Source organism: Hemicordylus capensis, chromosome 6 (assembly GCF_027244095.1).
Source record: "Hemicordylus capensis ecotype Gifberg chromosome 6, rHemCap1.1.pri, whole genome shotgun sequence".
Taxonomy (NCBI): domain Eukaryota; kingdom Metazoa; phylum Chordata; class Lepidosauria; order Squamata; family Cordylidae; genus Hemicordylus; species Hemicordylus capensis.
The window spans coordinates 19,296,897-19,316,765 of record NC_069662.1 but is presented as its reverse complement, the minus strand read 5'-3'; the positions used below and the strand labels follow the sequence as shown (position 1 = coordinate 19,316,765).

Sequence of the window (19,869 nt, the reverse complement as noted above, 5' to 3'; positions counted from 1 at the left end):
AAGAAGGCAAAGCTAAGCCTCGCCCCCCGCACTGAAGCGACGGAAGGGGTTGGTGGTGGTAGCCGTCGGAGGAGGGACAGGTGGTCCCGGAAACGGAAGTCGCGTAGGATTTTCGGGGTTCTCGAAAGAAGGGGCAGCGATGAATATCCTCCCAAAGAAGTCGTGGCATGTGCGGAACAAGGATAACGTAGCCCGAGTGCGGAGAGATGAAGCGGAGGCCGAAGCTCAGCGTCAAAAACGGGAGGCCCGAGTCCTGCTTGCGGAACAGGAGGCAAGTAGTCTCTAAGGCGCATGCGCAACGAGGAGAGAGGGAGGAAACTCTGCGCATGCGTTACCTTTCTAGTCTGCGGCTTGCCCTGGGCCAAAGATTTGTATAATCTCTAGACTGATAAATATGGGGCAGCAGTGAGAGCTGCCCATAGACATCAGTGGAGAAATGATGTAGATATACCATCTCTCTCCCCAACCCCTGCCTCAATACATACACATACCCCAAAAGGTATTGGCAGAGACTCTTTAATGTGGTTCTTACTTCACGTGACATTATACTCTGTGTGAGGTAGGCTAGGCAGAGAAATAAGCTGCTGGCCCCTACTTCACAGGGTTGTTGTGAGGATAAACACTACCATGTACACTGCGCTGGGTTCCTTGAAGAGCAGGATATAAACATAAGCAAACACACACAAATAAATAAATAGCTTTCCAATCGGAGAACAACACCACTGGACTATACTGCAGGGTTGCTGTAACTCACATTCTCACCTTTGGGCAGATCCCAAACCTATAATATTAATAGTGGACTGCATTTTAGGAGTCTTATAAGCCTCTTTCAACCTCAGCCTTGGGATATATTAGGGAAAAATGAGTTATTTTTATTACAAGTTGTTGCAGCCATTTTTAAACATGTAAACACTAAAAAACAAAACTTAAGCACACTTATTAGGGAATAAGCCCCACTGAGTAAGTGGGATGAATTTCTGAGCATATGTGCGTATGTGCACTGCACAACTGTCAGTCTTTGTGGTGGCATACAATGCTTTCAGTTTTCATGTCCTTTCTTCCATGCATGTACACAAACTGTAATCCCCAAGATGCCAAAATATTAATTTTATATTTTGAATGCTCAGTGGAGCATTGTCAAGAGGTTGTCAAGATAGAGTCTCTAAATGAAATGTGGAGCCTCCATTCTTCCAAATTTGGTGTTTCACTGAATTTGTTAAATACTTGCCCTTGACTCCTGTCAACCCTGCTCCATATGAAAATGCATGGAATTGCCTGAATTTCTCTTCTCTTCATTGCTTTAATTTATGTAAACTGCCTCGTGTCTAAGGAAGTCAGGCGGTCAATAAATTTGCTTTAAAAATAAATAAATGGCAGTCCTAATGGTGTTCCCTCTTGCACCTTCTCTTCCCCTTTAACATTTCTTCTTTACCTTTGTATTTTCCTGTCCACATCTGTATGTCAAAATGTAAATAGAAGTATGCACAATGTGGCTGTCCTGCAGTCAGCCACCTGCTTAGGGGGAATCATGTAAGAGGCTGAAGAATTGGGTGGGAAATGACAGATGGCTACCATATCAGAGAAATGTCTGATTTGAGGTGATGGGGATGGGAAAATTCTCCTTGGAAAAAATGTCCTCCTTTGATCCTAGGCCCGGACTGAATTCCTACGCAAGAAGGCACGTCTGCAAGCCCCGGGAGGTAATGGCAGTAGTTCGGATCTTGTCTCTTTAGGCTCGGAAGAGTCTTCGCGCCATCTCAATCTCTTTCAGGAGTTGCAGGAGGGAGGCAACAAAGAATATGAAGAAGAGAAGAGGCAAGAGAAGGTAATTTTATATTTATTTATTTATCAAATCTTATACCACCTTTCAAAACAATCTCAAGGTGTTTTTTTTACAAAACACTTAAAACAATATAAGACTAAAACAGTTTCACAATAAAAATATTAAATTGGAATATAAAAATACAAATCTAATTAAAAGTTTAAAAAACATACACAAGCAGAACCATAAAATACAGCAGCAACAACAAAAACACTCATATAAAAGCCTGGGCAAAAAGCCAAGATTTCACTTGCTTTCTAAAAACTGTTGATGGAGACTGAGGAATGGATGCCCACCAGGAGAGCATTCCAAAGTCTGGGGTAATAACTGAGAAGGCCCTGTCCCACGTGCATGACAGCCCAGCCTCCCTCATCATCCACACATGGTGCAGAGCTCCCTCCGATAACCTTATCAAGCGGGCAGAAACCCTTGGGAGCAGGCAGTCTCTCAGGTATCCAGGGCCCAATGTAGCTCTTTCAAAATGGGTATAATATGATCCTGGCTGCCATATTTTGTGCTAGCTGCAGTTTCCGAATATTCTTCAAGGGTAGCCCCACGTAGAGCATGTTACAGTAATCCAGCACTGATGTGACTAAGGTATGGGTAACTGTGGTCAGATCTGCCTTCTCGAGAAAGGAGTGCAGCTTGTGCACTAGCCGAAGCTGTGCAAAGGCACCCCTGGCCACCTCCTTCACCTGAGCATCCAAAAGCAGAGCCAGGTTCAGTAATACCCCCAAGCTGTGCACCTGCTCTTTCAAGGGGAGTGCAACCCCACCCAGAACCGGTTGAATACCCTCATCCCAACTGGCTCTTCTACTGACCAATGGCACCTTGGTCTTGCCTGGATTCAGTCTCAGCTTATTAGCCCATATCCAACCCATCAGCCCCCGATTCAGGACATCCACTGCCTCCCTAGGATCAGGTGTTGAGCAGAGGTAGAGCTGAGTGTCATCTGCATATTGGTGACAACTCAATCCAAGTCCCCAGATGACCTCTCCTAGCGGTTTCATGTAGATGTTAAACGGCACAGGACAAAAATGAACCCGCAGGAGTCCACAGGCCAGTGGCCAAGGAGCCAAGCAGTAGTCCCCCAGCACCACCTTTTGGACCCTCCCCCCGTGAAAGGATCAAAGCCACTGCAAAGCTGTACCTTCAGCAGTCCAGAAGGATACCACGGTCGATGGTATTGAATGCCACTGAGAGCTCCAGCAGAACCCTCAAGGGCACACTCCCCCTTGTCAAGATCCTGGTGTAGGTCATCCACTGGAGCAACCAAGGCAGTTTCAGTCCCATATCCAGGATGGAAGCCAGACAATGGGGTCTAGCTAATCTGTGTCATCCAAGACCCTCTGCAGCCAGGATGTCACCACACACTCTATTACCTTGCCCCAGTGTGGAGTGGGGAGCTTGTATAGGCTTTACTTTCTCTAGCCTGCAGACTCAGTAGTCTGCAGGCTAGGGTTGTGACACAGCCATGCAGTATGGATCCCATGAGTTCCCCCTGCCCTCTGGTGCATGAGGGCAAAACATGGTGAGTTAACATAAACACTCAGGGATTTGTATGTTTAATAAAAATTTATTTTGGAGCATCTGTTCTCATTTCCCTGTCTGATAAATAGAGTTCTGGTTTCTCAGTTCCTTTATGCTTGCCATTCTTCCTCTCTCACCAAACTTAGCTATTCCAGCTGATCCTCTAGTCCCCTAAACGGTTCCTTTTCCAAGATAATCTGTATGTTCATAAACAGTGTTGTGGCCTCTTATTTCAGATTAAATAATTAATACAACCCCCACCCCTTTTTCTGGGTTTTACAAGGCATGTAATTGGTATTGATTCATGCAGATGCCTATTAATTATCTGGTCATACTATCCTGGTGATAGAAGTTGGATTATTATTGTTGTTGCTCTGTCAATGTTGGCTAACAGATAAAGCAAAGGGGGGGGGAGATTTTAATCTGCATTGGTGACTATAAAGAATGTTTTTTAAAATCCAGATTAAGGCTTCCCATACAAGAGATATGTGGGAAAATCTGATGTTACAGCATTTGAAGCTAAGAAGGAGGTGATCTTGACCACTGCCGGACTGAGAAACCATTGGAAGCCACACAGCTATTAAAAAAGAATAGGTATTAGTCCATGAGCTAGAGGTGTGCAAGCTGGGCTCGATGTTGAGCCAGTTCAGCTTTGCATGGTCAGGGTCAGACCGGCCTTGGAGAGTCCAAGTTCGAACCGAACTGCACCCGGTTCACACCAAACCGGATATTACTGTATCCCTCGAGAAGATCGTGTATGTCCTTGTGGAACAGGGGAGATGGAAGATATGGCTCATGTTCTCTTATATTGCCAGCTTTACAGAGATAGCAGCTCTAAGATTATTTCCCCAGAACTTGCTTCGTATCCAGACCTTAATGATAATTCTTATTTAGCCCTTCTTTTAGCTGATCAGAATGAAGCCAGATTAGACAAGGTGGCCAAATTTTGTTATATTGCCGGCAGGATTCGACTGGAAGTTATTAATAACACATAGTTTGCAGAAGGGTATGCATAATACTGAGAATGAGTATTTGCGCTTTATCTGATGTGGTTGTCTTGTGGCTAATGAACTCAGTAGTTGTGCTATAATTAGTCAGCTGCTTCTATTAATGTTAACTGCTATTTATTATGAATTTTTATCTTTATTGCTTTGCTTGTTTTAAATTTCTTCTATTTGTCCTTTTATTTTTTCTTTGGTCAATGACTGTAATAAAGATTTACTACTGGTAAAGGGGAATCTGGTGAGCATTCGCCTTTACCAGTAAAGGGGCAAGGGGGCTTGCCTAAGGGTAGAGAGGGTGGCAGGAAAGTAACTAACTACTTACGAGAGCCGGTGGCCACGGGATGTATGTGTGTGGCTCCCCTCCACCCCTGCCGGCCTCCCCCAGTGTAGACAGGAATCCGGTGAGGATTCCCATTTACAAGTAAAGGGGCATGGGGGCTTGCCTGAGGGTGGGAGGAGAGTAAGTAACGATTTACAGGTGCTGCCAGCGTCCTCTCCCAGAGTAGTCAGAGCCAGTAGCATTCAGGCCTCTGCACATGCATGGAGGCCATTTTAGTGACCTCTGAGCATGCTGCGGCCAGCAGCAGCTGCACTTGTAAGTAGTTACTTACTCCCCTCCCACTCTACCCTTAGGCAAACTCCCTTCACCAAATTCCCCTTTACTAGTAGAGCTCCGAGACGGTTCAAACCAGGTCCAGTTCGACTGGGCTCAAAACCAGGTGTGGTCGGCCTGAATCTGGCTTGGTTTTGAGCCGAATCCGCAAAACCAGTTTTGTACATTTCCTTACCATGAGCCAGGCCCACAAATTCTGGCCATTGATACCATCTCAGGGAACAAATGCTCAAAGCAAGTTTTGGCAACATCTACCCCACTAGAGATGGAAAATAGGTGATAGTATTGTTGCACTTACAGCTTTCTATGTGTTATCACCCCCTTTTTATGCCTAGACTCAAACTTTCAGGGTAAAATTGCAGTCATTTTTGCACAGAGGAAAGGGTTAGGGTAGGACTAGGGAAACCGTGGACAAATTGTACTCTTTACATGGAGTACCTTTCTGCCAATTTGCATTTCCATTCTTCTGACAATATCAATACAATTTTACAGTAGTTTTTATGTTTCTAAAAAATTTAAAAGCTTTTAAAACACCTTTGCGCATTTGGCCACTGCAAGCCCAATAGTCAGGACAATAAAAGCCTGAAAACCGTTGAAATGCTATCATCTGCTTTCAAGGTCTATTCCAGGGTATAGACCTCAAAAATCAAAATGAGCATTCATCCCCCACAGATGGTACCAACTACCCCAGCTGGCTCTTATACTAATAGGTAAACAGTACATGTATAGAAATCTCTCCATTGAAAGACTGTTGCACGATAATGCTTGGGGGATGTGTGTGTGTGTGTGTGTGTGTGTGACAGTGACATGTCTGGGATTGTTTCACTCCTCCCAGGAGCGGCAGGAGAAGGCTCTGGGTATCCTCACTTACTTGGGCCAGAGTGCAGCAGAGGCCCAGACTAGTCGTCCCTGGTACCAGGAGCCACCAGACCGGAGCAAGGCTGTTGCCAAGGATGAGAAGCTGAAAGGGAAGCTAGACCCCCTTGTTGAGATGGGAAAACATCTGAGTAAGAAAAAAAGTTCCCACAAGAAGGAAAGGAAGAAAGAAAAAGAGGGGCAGAAGGAAAAAGAAAGCAGAGGAAAGCTGGCAGCTCGGTGTGTATGCCCCGTTATCTATCTATTTGATTTATATACCACCCTTCCAAAAATGGCTCAGGGCGATTTACATCTAAACACACAGGTAGTGCTAGTCTAGGGCACAATGCCTGTACAAAAACGAGAATTTCTGTGGAGTGCTTTCCACCTGTTACTAAAACTACTTACTACTACTCTTTATATACTGCTTTTCAACAGAAGTTCTCAAAGCCATTTAAATAGAAAGATAAAGTCAATAAGATGGTTCCCTGTCCCCAAAGAAACATGAGGTAAGTACCAGCATCAATCACTGGAGGGATGCTGTGCCAGGGCTGGATAGGGCCAGTTGTTCTCCGCCTACTAAATATAAGAGAATCGCCACGTTAAAAGGAGCCTCTTTGCTCAATTAGCAGAGGAGCAAACAGTTAAGCAAACACAGCAGGTCTGCCGGGCTGGGCCATGCCCCCAGAAAAACATGGGAGTGGTGAGGCTTATGCCTTTCTGGTGGCTTTCCCTTCCTTTTGTGGCAACCTGTGGTGGAAGATGACTTGGAGCTAAAAGACTCCTTTCATGTTGGAGAGTGTCCAAAAGGAGGGAAAACCCTCTTGCTAAAAAGATGGGGAAACGTAAGGCGTAACGTGGTGTGCCAAATGGCGACCAAGCCTAAGGCAACGGATCAGCAAGGCAAAGACTGCTTGCTTGTTTTGTGGTGTCTTAGAGGATCCTTGATTTCAGCTTGGAAGCACAGAAACCATGGAGTAGCTTTATCAAAGAATAAAAGTGACGCTGGCTCTTTTGTTGGCGGCAGAAGCCCTGAGAAGGGGTGGCTGGGGACTTGGTCCATCAGCCCAGCCTGCAGTCACGAATAGATGGGCCCTCAGAGAATCCCACCTTGCAGTCAAGTGCAGCTAGAAGAGTATGCTCTACTGGCTTTTGTCTGAGGGTCAGGATTTGGCCCATGACCTATCACTTGCCTGTGCCTGGCAGCATCTTGGAATAATAGTCTGTTTTTTTCCAGTGGCAAGAGTGGTGGTAGTGGATTATATCAGTGATCTGGGGTGGACACGTTTCCGTTTTGAAAAAGGCATCGTTTCATAGCACTAATTAGTCACTTAATGCTCATCAGATTGGGCAGTTTCAAAGATGTCATTTGCTTCATGTGAAAGCCCTAGGGAGCAAGTAGGCATATCAAATATATGTGCATAGCTCTTTAAGCATGCTGAAATTAGTATGAATTCGTTGTTTTTTTTAAAGTTGTCTTACCCAAGTATTTACTATTACTACAAATATTTGTATACTGCTTTTCAACAGAAATTCCCAAAGCAGTTTACATAGAAAATTAATTAATTAATTTAAATTAATAGATGGATAAAGGTGTGTTGTGCTGGGGTTGGATAGGACCTGTTGCTTTCCGCCTGCTCTAAATAAAATCACCACTTTAGAAAGGTGCCTCTTTGCTCAGTTAGCAGGTGAGTTGTAAACATGTTTACAAACGTTCCAGTGAAAATAATTTCCATGAAAAGTTTTGAATCTGAATATAACACTTAAACCATGCCAAGTATGCTTTTTAGTGATTTTTCTTACCTTAAACTACTTCTGGCTATTGGGAAAAAAATATTTCAGACACGTGAAGTTAACATTGCACACTTAATATTTTGTTTACTAGATGGAGGTTAGACTTGTTGAGTTGGGTCCCAATTGCTGTAGAACAGTAGAAAAAGAATATGCAAAATCTCATCAGGTGTGTGTGTGTGTGTGTGTGTGTCTATCTATATTCTGTTTTACCCTCTGGGGCCTGGTCCGAGAGCACATGAGGTAGCTACCTTGTTGATACTAAGCTTATCTAGGTCTGGTCAGTGCCCGGTTGGAAGAATAGCAGGATATCATTGAACAGGATGCTGCTATATTTGTAGTGTACGAAACATCCATTATTAGAAGGTATACATAGAAGAAAAATTAAGTAAAAAGCCTCTGGTTTGGACATACTTCACTTCCATTTCCAACTCCTTTGCTACTGCCACAGAGTTGAAGATTGCAAATCTGCTCTAGTTCCTGGAAGCTTCCATTTCTAAAGCTTTTTATTCCACACCCCCACAGGCCACCTTTAGCTGCTGCCTCCTCTTTGCAGCAGCTACGGCAAGAGCGGATGCGGCGTGAGCAGGCTGAACGAGCCCGTGCAGAAGCTCTTCTGGCCCAGAAAGCAGGAACGCTCCTACCTCAAGAGGAAGAGGAGGAAGTGGATGAGAGGAAGCGTGGTTACAACTCCCAGTTCCACCCCCAGCTGGCAAAGAAAAGAACTTGGGAAGCACAGAAGCGAGATCCACTGGTGTGACATGGCAATAGCAACCTGTTTGGGGTAGCTGAAGTATCAGAGACAGGAGAGCAAGCAAGCTGGCACGGGAACTATGATTTTGCCCATTCTTTCTAGTGTGGCATACTTTATGGACAACTCCTGATCACAATCTGCAGAAATTCCTGAAGGAAGAATCAAGCTGGGAAAGCACCGGGACCTTCAATACTACACTTAGCTCTTCATCTTCTCCATCACTAATATTCCCTAGAGCACAGCAGTTCTGCTTATGGTTTGTGAAGCTGCTTTTGCCAAGGCTTGACTGTAAAAACAGGGACCGTGTCAAGCAGGTTGCAGACAATGTGGCTGGCATACCATGAATTGGTAGGTCATATGTTTTGCCTGTTAAGAGTGTACTCCCAACAGCTCCCCTCTCTCCAGTCTGCATGGTCTTCCTCAAAACAAATTTAGTCTGTCTTAAGCCCTGGCTGCGAGCAGAGCCGTGGTGGTTCTGTCTCCTTCAGTTGCATAATCAAATTCAGAAATATCCACATGTAGCCCAATGGGAACATTTTATGGTTAGAGTAAGGGAAGCTATTTTTCTGTAGTTCTTTTCTATGCCTCAGCGTCCCTATATGCCTCTGCTAGCATAGTCAACCAAGAGTTTTACCACATGCCTAACTGATTAGGATTGAAAGGAAGAGGCTGGTGTAGTGGGGGATGAAGGCATAGAAAAGACAGCAGAGAAGCAAGGGGTCAGAAGAGAGGAATAATGGATTTAGGGCTAAGAGCAGCTGTATAGCTATAACTGGACAGGGGTTGGGGGAAAGAGATGTGCCATGGCCCCTACTGACAGGACAACAGCTCATGCTTCCTAGCATGGTGCTGGCTCCTGATTGGAGAATTCCTCTTGCCTTCGAGCTATGTTAAATGTTTCTGAGCCAGGGAAATAAGCACACAAGCCTGCGTAAGAGAGAGAAGGTCTGCCTGTGTAGAGGGAGTGTGTGGTATTATTTGCATAGGAGAGAAAGGGTTGCCAAAAACATTTTCACCACCAAGTCTTTGCAGTTCTGCAGCAAAGATATGGGGCTGGGGGAGAGGTATCTTTTCTATGCCTCTGGATAAGAGCGTGCTAATCCATGTACAAAACAAACACACTTAAGCCTGCATATATAGATTTCCATCACTTGGGATTTCATTGATGCAAGTCATCTATATATGTCTTGATTCTAATAAATTGGGCAAACATTGCCTCAAATATGACTAAGGGAACTGTAGACACTAGGCACCTTACTCTCGTCCAGATTGGCCAAATGTCTCCCTGTTTTTCTACCCCATTAGCTTCCCTCTCCAAAGTGTCTTGGGATTCTCATCCTTCATGTACTAAAATAATTTCTAGTGACTAAAAAGCAACTAATGGTCACTATCCCCACCCAGGGCATAAACCTAGAAAAACTTTTCAATAGACATGACTCCACCTTTTAAAATGGAACCCTCAGAGCACATGAACAGATACACACACATGCTGGAACTCAATGGAAGTCTGCTTCTGTAGAAAATAAAGTTTCTAGCCCTTATGGTTGCAAAAATGAGTGCCAGCAATGCTTTTTGAAATCTCAGAGCTGGTTGAAGAGTGGAATTTTACTGCTTTGAGCGGTTTTTGGTCCTTCCCAATGTTTAGGTAGCCTAAAGGCAGAGATAAGCAACTTTGGCTCTCCAGTGGTTGTTGAACTACAACTCCCATGATACCCAGCCACAATGTAGCTGGGGGTGATAGGAGTTGTAGTTCAACAACCACTGGAGAGCCAAGGTTGCCTACCCCTGCTAAATGGATACAAGATAGCAGAATGCATGCACACGCACACACCACACAGTGTAGTTATGCAAAATAAGAAAAAGCTATGAATTACTTATAACAGGGCATAAAAATATTTTCTTGACCCTAAACAAATACAAACCTCCACAGGGAGAAAACCTCTCTATCCCTTAAAAAAAACTACTACTCATAGAGTAGTAGTCTATGAATTTATTATCCTGAATAAAGAACTTCCAGACCAAAAAGTTAACTTCAAAATGGATTTGAGCCATAATACTGCTCATATTAGCTAGCATATACCATCCTGAGGGCAGCACAGCAAAAAATGTGCAAAGCCAAGGTTATTTCGATTGGATTCCTTTGAGCCCCCCCGTCCCTCCCCCCCCCCCCGCAATCCTTTTTAGTCTCCCTTTTCTCTACAAGAGAAGAAGAACACTCATATAAAACTATTTATTCATAAATATTTTCCAAAACGAAAATAGGCTTACGAAAAAATATCTTAAACAGCGGCATGGGCAGGGTGCTCCAGTTCAGGGGGCTGGACGAGGAAAGAGAGAGATGGGAGGAGTTGAGAGATGGGAGCTGCCTTCCCAACTCCCCTGGGGTTTTGTTCTCCCCCACCCAGATCTTAATCCTCTCATCAGGAATAAATTGCAAGTCATCAAAGTGGGGTGGACACCTCTGTGGGAGGAGCAGCGAGTCAGATACCAAATTTAGGGTGGCAACAAAGTTTTGGAAGTGGGGCCGGGAGGGAAGGAGAGAAGCAGCAAAGGAAGCTCCCTAAGTCAATGTTCGGGGTGGGGGGGGGGAAGAAATGGAATTGATGGCATTTTTCCAAGCCAAGGTTTGATCATCGCTTGCAGAAGCAAGCACGAGTTATGACAGCAGCCAATAAGTAGTTCATAGAAGGTGCCAACCTACCCGAATGTTAACTGGGGTCCTTTGCAGCCACAGGCTGGCTCCCCCAATTTGTACTATTTTATTATCCACCTCTTTGCAATTGAAAGCAATGCAGGCAAGGCTGAGAGGGAGGTCACCATGAGCAGTTCCCAGCACTTCTGACCGCAGGGTGGTGAGTCTCACCATCACTCGCAGGTATTTTACAATGCCTCAAAAATGGGTCGTGTGTTTTTGTATTTGTTGCAAAGGGAGGGATATAAACTATCTGATTTGGGATACATAAAAAGATGATGCAGATCTAGGGGGAAGTCACTCTTTTGGTGGGATTCTCAAATTCCTTTTTTAATCTCCACTCTCTCATCCCAACCCGGTGCACACGAAGAGCATTTCCCCCCTTTTCCAGCCCCTTCGTATATGCTACAGGCAGACGAGGGAAAGGCCAAGGAGAATCCTGCCGCTGCCCCTCTTCCGTCCCGCGGTCACTTTTAAAACTTGCATGCATTTTTTTTTAACGTGCGGCTCGCCCCATCCCCACAGGATTGTGAAGTTGGGGAGGGGGGAAATGTGGTGAGGTGGGGGATTCGTTGGTCTTTCTTCCTTTGCCGCTGTCCCAGTGCACCGCAGCTGTCTCTGGAAGGAAGGCTTGGCACCCCCTGCTGGCCCCAGGGCATCACTGCAGGTCCCGGTCTTCCAGGTAGCGGTATTCAAAGGTGAAACCCTCCTTTTTGCGCTGGCCCCATTTCTCATAGTCAAAGTAGATGTAAGTGCCCTGGGCAGAAAACAAACAAAAAGTACATTATTGTGTTTTGTTTTACCAACTCCTGCCTTTTACATTTATTGAATCAACAAGATTGTAATAATACATGCACTAACTAAAATAAGAACAGCACCAAGACTGGGTTTAAAATCTTTTGATATGAAGAGACAAGGAGTGGCCCCATCCCCAGAGCATTCCTGTATGCAAGGCTGGGCTTTTGCAAAGTTCTCCCTCTCTCCCCTCCCCCAACACTTGCAACATTCTCTGACCTTTGCAATTGTTGTAGGGGTGGAGAGTCCCTCAGTGCCTCCCACAATGTGTCAAAGAATCTTATCTCAGAACATCCACTTTGGTTGTAAAGTAAAGGTAAAGTTGTGCTATCGAGTCAGTGTCGATATTTTTGTCCAGACATCCAAGAAAGAAGCCCCTGTGCACTAATCTGCACTGCCTCTAGGAGCTTGGGTCCCCAGAGATGGTTGGACTACAAGTCCCATGATCTAGGCTTTGGGGGGTGGGGTGATGGGAGTTATAGTCCAACCATGTCTGGGGACCCAGGCTTGGGAACCTCTTTCCTAGAGGCAGTATGGCTTAGTGGATAGAGGCTTTGTTCTTGGATGTCTGGACAGATATATCTCACTATAACTCCCATCATCCGCAGCCCCAATGGCAAAAGGCCACTGGGGCTAGGGATGATGGGACTTGTAGTCCAACAAAATTTGGGGACCCATGCTTCGGAACCCCTCTAGGACACTGAGAAGCAGGTCTTAAATTAATAAGAACAGAATTAGAGTTGTCTGGCTCAGACTAAAGTAAAGTTGTGCCATCGAGTCAATGTCTACTCTTGGCGACCACAGAGCCCTGTGGTTTTCTTTTGGTAGAATACAGGAAAGGTTTACCATTGCCTCCTCCCACAAAGTATGAGATGCCGCCTTTCAGTATCTTCCTATATCGCTGCTACCCAATATAGGTGTTTCCCATCGTCTGGGAAACATACCAGTGAGGATTTGAACCAGTAACGTCTTGCTCCCTAGGCAAGTTACTTCCCCACTGCATCATTAGGTAGCTACTTTGGTTGTAGGAGCCATGAAGTGAGCAGAACTATATAGAACTGCCTCTGTCTTTGAAGACAGGAGTGCTAAGATCAGGGAGGGTTCCCTGTGGATGGCAGCCATCAGCCACAGTTGGAGAACTTTCTATATTTATTAGATAGAGAAAGATCTCAAACAAACTGCAGTAGAAGCAGTTCCACCTGCCAGCATCCACCCACACACCTGTCTTCCCCCTATTGTGTGAATACAAAAGCTGGAGGAGAAGCCCATTTTTCCAGTTTTCTGACAGATAAGTCCATACCCTCTGTGAATACCTCCCCACAGAAAAGAGCAGGAAGGGGAGAAAGCTAATGGTGCTGGAATCCTTGCAGGACCACTCCGTTTGAGGCACCCTAAGCCCTTCCACATATGCATGGAATTTTAGAACGAACAAACAAGCCCCCCCAAAATTCAAGAAGTTCTACATAAAGTATGGTCAGGTTCACAAATAATCTGTTCTGACTTGGGAAGAAAGTTTTTGGCCCTCATGGCTGTAAAAGTAAGTTTTTGGACAGTTTTACAGTTCAATAGGCAGAGTTTCCAGGTCTTGTTTATCTTTGCCTCATACCCTCACAGTTTCCAGTCACATTCGCCATTCGCACCCCTCCATTTTGCATTCTTCTCTTCCTATATGGGAGGAGGGGGCAGAAATCCACTGCCCTGCCTGAAGCAGGCAATACTATGCTCACAGGATGGTCTTCCACAGTCACCTTCCTCCTCACCTGCTCAAATTCATCAGTGATGGTCTTGGGTTCTTCATGCCGCTGGAACCACATCATGTACTTGGTGTGGAAGCGCCATGACTGCTTCTTCAGTGCCTTTGCCGCCAGGTATTGTGCCTTTGTGCCCTTCAAAGGGGAAAGGACAGAGAGAGGGGCTGTGGAACATATCGTACCAATCCAAAGTTTGCATGTGTCTGGAGCACAACATGGCCAGAATGCAGAAGCGCTCTTATTCCTGGACTTCCGGGCCGAAGTCCAGGGCCTCCACACCCCCTGGATGTGGTCGATGCACCATGCCACTGGCCCCTGTTGCACTGGGCAGCCGAGAATGACCTCTGCTTTAGAGACAGAGGGGGGAATGGGGAAAGAAATATGTGGAATGAGAATACATTAAGTTGCGTGTTGAAATGTTTCTGCTAAGGCATATTTGCAGAAGTGTACCTGTTTTATAGTCTTACATTCTTGTGAGTTCAGTTGCCATTTGTGCCCTCAAAAACCTATGCGTTAAAAATATTGCACGTGTCATGGTGGCAGAGTAGGGGGATGGTGCTTAACTTGCAGCGGGGTGGGGTGGGGGCTAGGGGCAGCTCCAAAGGCCTTTAGGTCCGTCCAGGCTCCAAAAATAGCTAGGTGCACCTCCGCCAGAATGGCATTTCCATTGTATGCCCAATGGAAAAAGAAGTGGGATAAGGAATCTTGTTTCTCGAGAGCCACCTGCAGGGGTTCGATTTCTTACCTCCAAATAGTAGAAGATGAAGAAGAGAGTCTCTGTGGAGAGGCGCTGGTAGAACTCCACCGTGTCGGAGTGTGGGGGAGGCATCTGGTGGTGGTACGGAGGAGTTGGGCAGGGGTTCCGAGGCAGGTATTGCCTAATGGGTGGGTAGAGGGGGGGAAAGAAAGACCGACAAAGAGGGAGCCAGTGAGATTGCAAGAAAATCTGAGAACCCAAGGGGCATGGGGAGATAATACGTTCACTACCACTACCAGGTGTGCACACAGACACCCAAACACGAGTGTTCTGCTCTCAGAATCTTATTGAGCAGTTGGTAACCAGCCGCCCTGCAACCGTCTGGCCCAACACTCTTCGTCTCACAACTGGCCCCTTCAGGAAAGCAAGTGCGAGGGAAGAAAGATGAGAAGGCAGGAGGAAGGCACACACAGACTGGGGATGATGGGAATTGTAGTCCAACATCTGGGGACCCAAGCTAGGCAGCCGCTGCCCTGGGTCTTTAGGGAACAGGCAGAGGGAGAAAGGAGGAGGTAGTTGGTTGATGAGAACAGCAGCCAAGCTGAGGGACACACAGTAATGTCTCTGGTGCACAGTTTGCTAGTGTCTGATCCATAGATGGAAGATTGTCAACCATCACTTGCCCAAGTGATGGTTGACAATATTCTTCCATCTATGGATCAGACACTAGCAAACTGTGCACCAGACACATTACTGGGGCTGGCATACCTGTTGGACAGCATTCATCCACATGAACCTGCCAGGGCCCTCCATTTGGGATCTCAGGCCCTGCCACTAAGAGATCCAGTTGGCGGGGAGTAGAGGCAGGGCCATTTGGGTTGTGGCCCCTTGGCTTTGGAACTCCCTCAGTGTTTTAAAAAAACAAAGACATCTTTTTAGAGATGTTTTTTAATGTTTTATCTGCTGCTTATATCCGGTAGGTTTTTAATTCTTAGTTTTTCTCTTTTTACTTACAAATTTTAAAACTCTCAAACTAAAAGTTTTAACTTTAAAATGTAGTTTTAGCTTTATCTTTTAAGTTGCTTAGTTTTAATAATTTTTTATTGTTTTATATTGTATCTGTTTTATTAATGTTATGCGCTGCCCCGAGAAGTAGTGTACAGGAGGGGCGGGGTATATTTTAAACAAACACACACATTTAAATACCCTCTCAAGGCTTATAATTAGGGGCAAGATTGCCCTCTAGCTTCTATCCATAAGCATGCAACAAGAGAGAAGACTGAGCTGCATTAGCAATGTGCAAAATGGAACCAAAAAGTTCAAATTCAGCGAATGTATAAGTCCGGTCTTAGACAACAAAGACCTGCTGAAATCCACCAGCTACCCACTTTTCCCAGAGCACCTAAAAGATTCGTGCCCCCACCCCTCTTACCGGATCCTCTCCGAATCAGAGGGGTGAGGCATATGGTGCCAGGCTGCTTCCTCCATGACCTGTTGGTAGAGCTGCTCCTTGGTGAGAGGCACAGGCCCCAGGGGGCACACCCCAAGCGAAAGGGGGATGTTCACCTCAGATAGCTGGATGGGGGGCTGATTGGAGGCTGGTTGGGAGGTCGTGCTAGTAATTAAGATATCAGCTGGGAGGGCGGGAATAAAAAGAGGGAAGTGATGAAGAACCACTGAGTGGTGACTGACAGACATGACTCTAGACATGTATACTGTATTTACCTGCATAGAAAACGACCCTAAATTTAAGATGACCCCTTTAAAATAGAGGTTAAATAAATGTTATACCTGTATTTACCCAAAAGCAACAGCATTCGGATTTTAAGACAATCCCCCAACCTAGTCTTGGATTCAGGTAAATATCATATCATTCAAGTGACCTGGGGCTAGAGCCTGATGTTTTAAGATTGCTCATCAGCATTTTCCTTTCAAACGTTACCCCAATGAATTCCCGGATCCGAATAGGAAAACCTGCCTTGATATATCTTAATGACTGCTACAAAAAGCCATGATGAATTATGCTGGAGGGGCTGTAGCTTGCCCTATTCAAGGGACTTCCATTTCTCCCACAAAAGAGACTCCCTCTGCTTGTACAGACCCACAACTTCATAGAATATGTTCATTACACTGTTCACAATAAGTTTGATCTGTTATTTTATGGTGTTTTGTCCTCTTAATTTTGTTCTGCTGAACCCAAGTTAAGGGCCAGCAACTGGAAGTTCCTGGGCCAAAACCTGGCCCAGAGGGATGGCCGCCTGGCCCCTCAATTGCTAATATAAACAAAAGGGTGAGTGGAAAAGAGAATTTGCTAGTAGACCAGTTGAGGGTGGGGAAAGTAAGAGTCAACTGCCTAAGTAATCCTCCGGGAAAATGGTTTCTGATCATGCATCTATGTTGTTCAGATACACACACAGAAATTTCTGAGGGGCTCAGGTGGGCATCAGAACCACAGAGCTGTTCACACAGGAATCCTGGGGTTCAGCTTCACACAGCAGAGTCCCTCTTCTTACCCCTTTCAGTGAGATGAAGAGGCGGCACAGGGTCCTCTAGGCTTGAGCCGATAGCTGCCCTTTCTGCCATTGATTTCAATGTACTTAGAGGCTCAGGCGCCTGCAGGAGCAAAGGAGACAGACAGCAGGAAGGGGAGTGAAGAGAAAATTAAAAAGCAGCCAATTCTCATGAGACCATCTGCTGTACAATGAGAGTAGCGTAGTGGCTAGAGAGAGTGCTGGACTTGGACCAGTGAGACTGGAGCTCAAATCCTGCCAAGCGCTGAAGCTCGCTGGGAAAACACAAGCCAGCTACCATCTTGCAGCCTAACCAACCCTGCAGGGGGTTGTTGAGAGGGCAATGTAAGACAAACCAGAGAGCCACTGTGGTGCAGAGGTCAACTTCGGCCCTCTCGCAGATGTTGGCCTACAACTCCCATAATCCCTGGCTATTGGCCACTGTGGCTGAGGATTATGGGAGTTATTATCATTATCATCATTATTATTATTAACATTTATAAACCGCACCATCCAGAGGCCCTGGGCGGTGTACAATAACTTTTAAAAAGACATAAAACCCACAATTAAAACAATGCTAAAACAATATAAAAACAATTCAAAAATGATTAGAACTATTTAAAACCAATTAACACACTTTTAAAAACAACAACACTTTATAAGCCTTCGAAGGCCAGGCCAAATACATAGGTTTTTAGAGCTCTCTTAAGTAGTCCAAAAATAGTTGTAGTCCAAAATTAGCTGGGGGGCCAAAGTTGAGCAGGCCTAGGTTAGAGAATTGGACTAGGACTGGGGAGACCTGAGTTCAAATCTCTGTTCAGCCATGAAACTCACTGGGTGACTGGCCAGTCACTTATCTCTCAACTTAGCCCACCTCACAAGGTTGTTGTGAGGACAAACATAACCACATACACCATTCTGAGCTCCTTGGAAGAAGAGGTCTAGTCAATAAAGTAACAAACCCCATGTACACCAAGCCAAGTTGCTTGGGAGGGAGGGAGGGCAGGCTGGACAGCAACATGTTGACCACATGTCTTAGAAAGCTACAAATGGCACATACATGTGCATGGCAGGAGAGTGCAAGGTGGCTTCTCACCTTGATCTCAGGCGTGGAGCTGAACTGCGGTGGCCCATTGAGCAGGGTCTGGGCAGGCTTGCTGTCGGAAAAGCTGGGCGTGGGCGAGGCAGGCGGGTTGGCGGTCAGAGGCACCAGGAGACTGGATCCAGTGCTGTTGCCACCACTAGGCGGCTGGGGAGCTGTGTTGGGCTCTTTCCTACCAGAGAGAGAGGCAAGCAGACAAAGACTTGTGAGGATAGCTTGTCCCTCAAGCCAGGATCAGGCCCCAGGTCTCTGAAGAAAGGAATAAAGGAGCCATATACAGCAGATTGAGCCCTAATATTTTAAGAAAATGGCACTAGTTGGGGGATAGAATAGACAGGGGGACAGATATGAAAAAACAGACAAAGTCCTACACTTTTGTTTGTACTGCACTATTTCTTCTGCTCACCTTATTCATGGGCGGGGATCAATGTATGTCACTACTCTTGAGAGTGTGCAGAGAAACTCTGTACTGAATACAGTGTGATTTCTTGCAAGTCACAGGTTGGGTTTAAAAAAAAAAAAGAAAAATACCTGTAACAGGTGTTCCCGGGTGTTGACTATAACCTCCATCATCCCCAGCCAAAGGCCATTGCAATGATGGATGATGGAAGTTGTAGTCAACAACATCTAGGAATCCTTATAACAGGGAACATCGATTACTAGTCCTCATGACAACAGTGTGCATGGGCAATGCCTGCTGAAGTCTCAGAAGCCAGGCAGGTGGCTGAATAAATGGCATTTAGACTTTAACTGCCCTCCACAGCCCCTTGTCTCTCCCCATATGACAAGCAACTCCCAAATACAGGTGGCTGCTGCTGCTCCCCCGCCCCCAACTTTTTAAATACGTTTGCTCTTGTAAAATAAAAGCACATACAGTAAGTACACATTGTTCTTACAACTGTTGTGAGCCGTGCTTGGAGTTCTTAAAACAGAAGATTGGTATTTAACTGTTTCAGAATTTAAACATTATGTTTTAAAAAGCCCTGCTGGATCAGACAAAAAGGTACATCTAGGCCAGCATCCTCCTTCCTACAGTGGCTGATTAGGAAGCCCAAATGCAGGACAGGTGGGCAAAATAACCTTCTCCCCTGTGTTTAATTGTTTAATCTGTCCTAACTTATTGTTTAATAAGTCCTAACTTATTTAGCTTCAGTAGTGCCTGAATAATTAGTATTCCACCACACACACACACACACCTCTCTTAGTTTTCTAATGTTCAAAGTAGGCCTGGCTAAATGAGCACTCTCTCATAGAAGGGGAGAGCACAATGGTTTTTTTTAAAACTTCACGCCTTTTTAGAGTCAAAGATGTACAATGGAGTGGGCTTTGCAATGGGCAGGAGAGGAAAGAAGCCTTGATGGTGTTCATCCCTTTTGAAGGGTAGTAAGGCTACTCGGGAAGGAGAGCCCAGCTTCCAAGTTACTTTCATTCCTACTCTCTCCCTGCCTCCACAATTCTAATCAAGTTTAAGGGTTTATCCTCAGGCAAAAATACCTCAGGAACTTTGAAAGAAGAGTTTCAATAAGACTAATGATATGACCAATGCTGATTGGGCAAAGAGACACCAATAAATATTTAATAGTTTTTTTCTTTTTCTTTTATCTAAACCACCTGGAAATGTTTTGTATCAGGCAGTTTATAAACTCTCTCTCTCTCTCTCTCTCTCTCTCTCTCTCTCTCTCTCTCTCTCTCTCTCTCACACACACACACTTACTTACTTACTTTAAAGTGCTGGCTCTCTCAACTGTCCCAATATAAAACAGAACAGCATACCTCCCATTAGCTTTTTTTTTTTTTTTTTTTTAAATTGTGAGCCATTTTGGGGACAGGGAACCATTCCTTTTGCACTTAAAAAATAGTTCTTAAGGTTTGAAAAGCAGTACAATAATCTCATCTAAGCAGGGTACAGCTTCTCACACAAGCATAGTCTTACCAGGGAGGAGAGCTGGTCTT

At 45.3% G+C, this 19,869-nt stretch overlaps 2 protein-coding genes across 9 annotated transcripts in view; one reads left to right on the top strand and one right to left on the bottom strand.

The window, feature by feature from the left end:
* Positions 1–17: 17 nt before the first annotated feature.
* LENG1 (leukocyte receptor cluster member 1) lies at positions 18–9,605 on the top strand. Its single transcript, XM_053260615.1, has 4 exons — positions 18–271; positions 1,652–1,825; positions 5,805–6,064; positions 8,141–9,605. Exons 1-4 carry the CDS (start codon positions 140–142, stop codon positions 8,373–8,375), a joined length of 801 nt encoding a protein of 266 aa, XP_053116590.1. The 5' UTR covers positions 18–139; the 3' UTR covers positions 8,376–9,605.
* A 980-nt stretch (positions 9,606–10,585) lies between these two features.
* CNOT3 (CCR4-NOT transcription complex subunit 3) overlaps positions 10,586–19,869 on the bottom strand; it is a 30,427-nt gene continuing 21,143 nt past the window's right edge. For all 8 annotated transcript variants that reach the window (XM_053260609.1, XM_053260607.1, XM_053260611.1 and 5 more), the window contains 6 exons: positions 17,911–18,088; positions 16,818–16,917; positions 15,737–15,938; positions 14,353–14,485; positions 13,617–13,742; positions 10,586–11,818 (listed from right to left, as the gene is read on the bottom strand). In XM_053260609.1, coding sequence (XP_053116584.1) covers positions 11,720–11,818; positions 13,617–13,742; positions 14,353–14,485; positions 15,737–15,938; positions 16,818–16,917; positions 17,911–18,088 — 838 coding nt within the window. In that variant the 3' untranslated portion in view covers positions 10,586–11,719. The remainder of the gene's footprint in view (positions 11,819–13,616; positions 13,743–14,352; positions 14,486–15,736; positions 15,939–16,817; positions 16,918–17,910; positions 18,089–19,869) is intronic.

Bases quoted from the DNA above. Each gene is read 5' to 3' on its own strand.
- LENG1 (XM_053260615.1), top strand. From the start codon at position 140: ATGAATATCCTCCCAAAGAAGTCGTGGCATGTGCGGAACAAGGATAAC. The intron at 272-1,651 runs GCAAGTAGTCTC...CTTTGATCCTAG, and splicing joins TCCTGCTTGCGGAACAGGAG to GCCCGGACTGAATTCCTACG. The intron at 6,065-8,140 runs GTGTGTATGCCC...ACACCCCCACAG, and splicing joins AGAGGAAAGCTGGCAGCTCG to GCCACCTTTAGCTGCTGCCT.